This window comes from Sesamum indicum, linkage group LG7, assembly GCF_000512975.1.
Source record: "Sesamum indicum cultivar Zhongzhi No. 13 linkage group LG7, S_indicum_v1.0, whole genome shotgun sequence".
Lineage (NCBI taxonomy): Eukaryota > Viridiplantae > Streptophyta > Magnoliopsida > Lamiales > Pedaliaceae > Sesamum > Sesamum indicum.
In genome coordinates, this window is record NC_026151.1 from 11,411,882 (window position 1) to 11,417,400 (window position 5,519).

The 5,519-nt window shown below is 38.1% G+C and overlaps 1 protein-coding gene and 1 pseudogene across 1 annotated transcript; both read right to left on the reverse strand.

Moving 5' to 3' along the window:
• On the reverse strand, positions 1,587 to 4,045 carry LOC105167145 (L-type lectin-domain containing receptor kinase S.4). The gene has a single exon (XM_011086737.2). It carries the CDS (start codon positions 3,779 to 3,781, stop codon positions 1,754 to 1,756), a length of 2,028 nt encoding a protein of 675 aa, XP_011085039.1. The 5' UTR covers positions 3,782 to 4,045; the 3' UTR covers positions 1,587 to 1,753.
• Positions 4,698 to 5,519, reverse strand: part of LOC105167147 — a 2,995-nt pseudogene continuing 2,173 nt past the window's right edge.

A 5,519-nucleotide genomic window follows, 5' to 3' on the forward strand; every position in this document is an offset into this window, starting at 1 on the left:
TAGCTCTATGTTGCACAGGTATGTTCTCTCATACAGTCCCTCACTCGTTTCTTACTTTGCATGCATTCTTCTTTGCTTTTCCCTTTCTCCTCGTTCTGCAGAATTGATGTAGTTGAAATTCTAAGAGACTGAATATTAGTTTGTGTTCTTGGTCCCTTTATAAAATGTAATGTTTATAACTCCAATCCATAGAATAGAATCTTGTTTGATTAGTATAGTGGTACTTGATGCCTTAACATTGTGAAATCCCTTCCCTTGAGGACCTTATGCACTTTAGAAATAGATTTTGCTTAGATATAGTAAGAATTGGTAACGATCATCTACTATTAGGCGCTTGTCTACATTCTAGTATGTCTTATGATTTTGATAATAATCCAACAGGAGAGGTCCATATGTATGCCCATCGAAGTTCACTTTAGGTAATTCCAATACATTATTTATGAGGATATATGAGAATAGACATATTAGCTATATATTTGATGAACATATATCAATCATCTCATCTCCTTTATTATGCATCCATGGTGCGGCAGCGCGATGGAAGAACACTTCTCCGGAGACCATACAAGTGTGAGTTTTCTTTCTTGTTTCGGAGTTCATCTTATTTTTCAATTTTCTGACCTTGTATTCAGCTCACCAAATGTATCCTCTTCAAATTTGAAATGAATAGAGAAGTGAAATGTTGTTTTCTTCATTTTCCTATGTAATTGTTTCTATAACATTTTTCTGTAATTATAAGTGCTTCCATTTGAGAAAGTTTGAATTGAAGAAATAGTAGGCAAGACTCAAGAGAGAATGGTGGTCCCTCTTTGAAAACATAAAGCAAAGAATCTAAAATGTGTGTGCCTGTCTGATGCTTATGCCTGAAATACACGTACGTGATCCTGGTGCTACGTAGCCGACAGCCCAGCACCAGAAGTTCATCACTTGCGCATAATTCCTGATCAATCGGAAAGGATAAGAATTTGACAAGTAACTTGTACAATTTGACTTTGTCTCCAACTCCCAAAGAATTCAAAGTTAGTTAAAGTAATTTTATTTCTGATTGCAATACCAAAACACAGTTATTTAAGCAATGAATTTGACTAATTCCCAAAATTATGAAATTTGGCCTAAAATTACTCAAACGCACTAGTATTAACGTGACTAACCTGTTAGGCCTAAATGACTACTATAGGAAATACATGCAAATTAAATGAAATACTCTATTAAATTTTCATTTTACAAAACATTTAAAACAGTGATTCTTGTAATGGAATTTCAACATGAACAATGGCCCCATCACAACAGAAGTGTGAGAGGTTGGATCTTATTCTACAGTAATTCTTGTGTTGAAAAGATGAATAAAATGGCAAACAAGCCCATAATAAACCCATCTATTTCAAGGGGACTGTCTTTGAGACGGGGTGGGGTGGGCATGTTTATAAATCTTTAAATGCGTAGTAAGCTGCAGCATTTAGTGATTGTTTCTTTAGCTTGTCATCCCTCCGGTTTTGGTGCCCAAGTTTCTAGATTTAGGTGTTTGAAAGTGAATTTAATTCAATTGGTATATTGGAATCCGATTCTCAAAAGACGAAGAAGCAGAGTAAGGATGATAACATCATAATTTATATACAATATCAGCCAACTCTCATGCAAAACTATCTTTGAAGTTGGAAATCAATAATACTATACAGATTCACCTGAAAAGATACAAAAGATCAACAATGGAAGAAGTAGGAGCATTTCACTACTATTCCTTAATATGCAACTCCTACTCCACTCTACATGAGGAAGATAACGGTGAGCCAGCTTCAAGATCTACGTCCCCCTCTACCGACCACCATGTACTCCCCTTCTCATATGATGGATACGAGTGCACAGAGTCCTCAAAACCGGGGCTGCTACGCCTCCCATTGTCATCAACCTTCTTGCCATCAAATTCGCTGGGCGCTGCCAAAACTTGAGGCAGCGCCATTTCACCTTCCAAGTACCTCATCGCCTGCCTCATACTAGGCCTTTTGGCTTGGGCATTATTAGAGCACAACAATCCCAATTTAATCACTACTACAGCCTCTGTCTCATCATACTTCCCTTGTAACCTTGAATCAACAACCTCAAGAATCGACCCTTGTTTCCACTTATCCCACACCCAATCCACCAAGAACAATTCTTCAGGCATTGCTTTGGCCTCTATTGGCCTCCTCCCACAAACAACTTCCAGCAACAATACACCAAATGCATAAACATCTGAACTTGTGGTGGGCTTGCCGGTTTTCGTCAGCTCAGGGGCCAAATATCCCAGTGTGCCCACAACTTTCGTGGTGGTAGGATTTGCACCATGCTCGTATAACTTAGCGAACCCGAAATCTCCAAGCCTGCCATTCATTTCAGAATCCAGTAACACATTTCCTGCTTTGATATCCCTATGAATCACAGTTTGTTCCCATTCTTCATGTAAATAAACAAGTCCAGACGCCACACCTTTGATGATCTTGAACCTCTGTTCCCATGTTAGTATAATCTTTGATTCGCCAAAAATGTATTTATCTAAACTTCCATTAGGCATGAAGTCATAAACAAGCAAAAGATCACCACCCCGCCGACACCAGCCCTGTAACAGGACCAAATTTCTATGCCTTAGGCGGCCAATACTTGCAATCTCTGATACAAACGCTCTTAATCCGTGCTTAGATTCGTGGTTTATTTGCTTAACTGCGACTTGGTTGCTAGAACCAGGCAATGTCCCTTTGTAAACTCTGCCAAATCCACCAAAACCAAGAAGCTCTTTATCTCTAAAACCTCTGGTTGCTTTCTTGAGTTCTTTGTAGGAAAATCTATGGGGGCCTATATCAAGCTCCCAAGATTCAATCACATCCCTATTCTTAATCTTCTTGAGTATGTACAAGGATAACCCAATCGCAAGCACCATGAAAGCAGCAGCTGATAAGGATGTACCTAGAATTAAGGCCACTTGATTGTTCTTTGCACCAGGAATTGAAGGCAACAAAGATAGATCCAGGGACTTGGCTTGCCCGTACATCGTGAAACTCCATCCAGAAATAAAATGAGAACTTGCAAGTAAACCTGTTGAAGCAGAAAAGCCAACATACATATACTCCATAAAAATTGGGGTAAGATCCAGAGGATATGAAAGGATTGGAACACTGGGTTTTGATGAAGAAAGTGAAAGAGTTACATTCAATTCCTGCCTGGTCGAATCATAATCAATCCAGGCCTGAATCCTCATGCCGCTCTTGAGATTGATTCCTTCCTTACTGGCACTGACAGAAGCATTTGAGACTAGAGAGTTGATATCAATCCCTATATGGTTGTCATTGATGTCCCCAAATTCAAAGTCTTTAACTGTGTCAAACTCAACTGCAAAAACATGGTTGGAGATATTGCCAAGATTGCTTGGATTCATAAGGCCTAAATACTGATTGGGGAGAGCCCGACTCAGCTCTTTCGACTTTGAAACCGTGAAAGCAAATCCATGGCCACCCAATTTTTCATACTCAGGAACTATGGCAAAAACAAAAGCTGTTGAAAAGGAAAGAGCTTTCGCATCTGTGGAGTTCTTGAACTTGATAGGGCTTTCATAGAAGGCATGCCCAACAAGTCTTGGCGTGTCGTTGGTGAGTTTGAGTATACCATTGTGCTCAATTTCAGCAACGGCATTTAGACTTATTCTGCTGCCTGAACTCTTGAAACCGTGGAAAATGAACTCATCAGCCTCACAAAACTTTGGGCTTGAAAGCAAAAGAAGAAGAATCAAGAAAAGTAGGAGCCTTTTGGCCATTGCATAATCGATGGGGATCAAACTCTGCTTTCTCTGCAAGTATGAGGCGGTGATCTGAAGCAAATTCTTGGCATTTTTTGTTCTGATATATCGCTGTTGATCCTTTTTACAAGTGATTTTCCTGCTGGACGGAGAAGAAGGAAATAGAGAGAGAAATTTTAAAGAGGATGAAATGTGGGTGATGATTTTCACATGTGAATATGATAAAAGGTTAGATAGGGATGAAATTATGTGGAAAAAGAATAAAAAAACACAGAAGCAAACAGTAGAGTCTGATTTGATTAAACCAACCGACCGTATGTATATATATATATATGATACAGATTGACAGCGGAAATAGCATTGAAAGGAATATTTATTAATGGGCAGCCTCTAACTCAAAGTTGTCATAATATCAGTAGTCTCAAGTCAAAAATCAGCCTTCAGCCTATGTTTGGAAGCCTATTGATTGAAAAACAAAACACTTTTCATAAAATTAAATACTACAGAGACAGAGAATAATTGTTGGTCTCTTTGTAATTTTTATTTGTCTTTAATTGAACACGAAATACATAGAATTTTTTAAAAATTAAAGTTATGCAAAATAACTTCTTTTTTCAATCTTAAAATTTTGGAGGATATCATCCTATGAACTAATCATTTTATAGTGGAGTTGTGTTGATTTGACTGACAAATTGACGTAAGGATTTTACTTATTGCAAATCATTCTTTTCTTCAAATAAGAAAATATTTGTATTTTGATTGATAAATTTGAGAATAAGAAATTTAAATGCCTCATAGTAAATTATTTCAAAATTAACGACTAATTTCAATCTGAAATTATTTAAAATATTTATGTCAGATTTGAATTCTTTCATCAGAATACAATCTTAAAAGTTGTGATAAGGTCAAGTATAAATTAAAAAGTAAGCAAAGATTGAAAAATAGAGAAAGTGAACAACTGTTTGATATAACACAAAATTACAGGATAACATTAATCCACCAACAACAGATCAAGGTACCAAAATTATTCGGCACCCCTTATAAACTAAGTACTCAATTTTGGACCAACACACACATAGAGAGAATGAAATCAAAAAACGAAAACGTGCTTGGAATTTATTTGTATAAGCAGCTCCCATCGTCACTTCTTGCAGTGGGATCAAAGTTAGTCGCATTCGATCGGGTCAGTGCAACCTTCAGGCACAGGAACATTCACTTTCTGAGCTGAGCTGCCTTGCCTGCAATCAGTTCAAACACAAGATTAATCAAATCTCGTGTTTTTATCTACATTTTTTATATATATATATATGATCCAACATACGTAGGCCAAAAGTTGAGTTGCAAACCTCCTATCACGGCCTACTTAAAGAAAGTTCCACTCTCGATAGCGTCCTTGTTAGCGTCTCCGAGTGCAGCATCCTTCAAGTACTTGTCAGCCAATTGAACCCTCTTCACATTCTCCTGTTCCTGCACAAGCATGTTGCCGTACTCGAGCAGCTTTTGGAGGGTCATCTTGGGCTGCTCGAATGTTGGTGGCCCTTCCCTTGAGTTCACCAGCTTCCTGCCGATGTTGTCCACTCCCACGCCTCCAATCCACTTCCTCACTTCATCGTCGTACACTCTTGCCCTCAATGCACCGAAGAAATCTGCACCAAGAATGCAAGTATATGTCATGTATAGTTTATAGATTACTACTCCTTTGCAACGTCTGCATAATGAAAATTCTAGCCTAGCTAGCTTACCAATAGATTGGCAA

Coding starts and splice junctions, on each gene's coding strand:
- LOC105167145 (XM_011086737.2), bottom strand. CDS start 3,781: ATGGCCAAAAGGCTCCTACTTTTCTTGATTCTTCTTCTTTTGCTTTCA.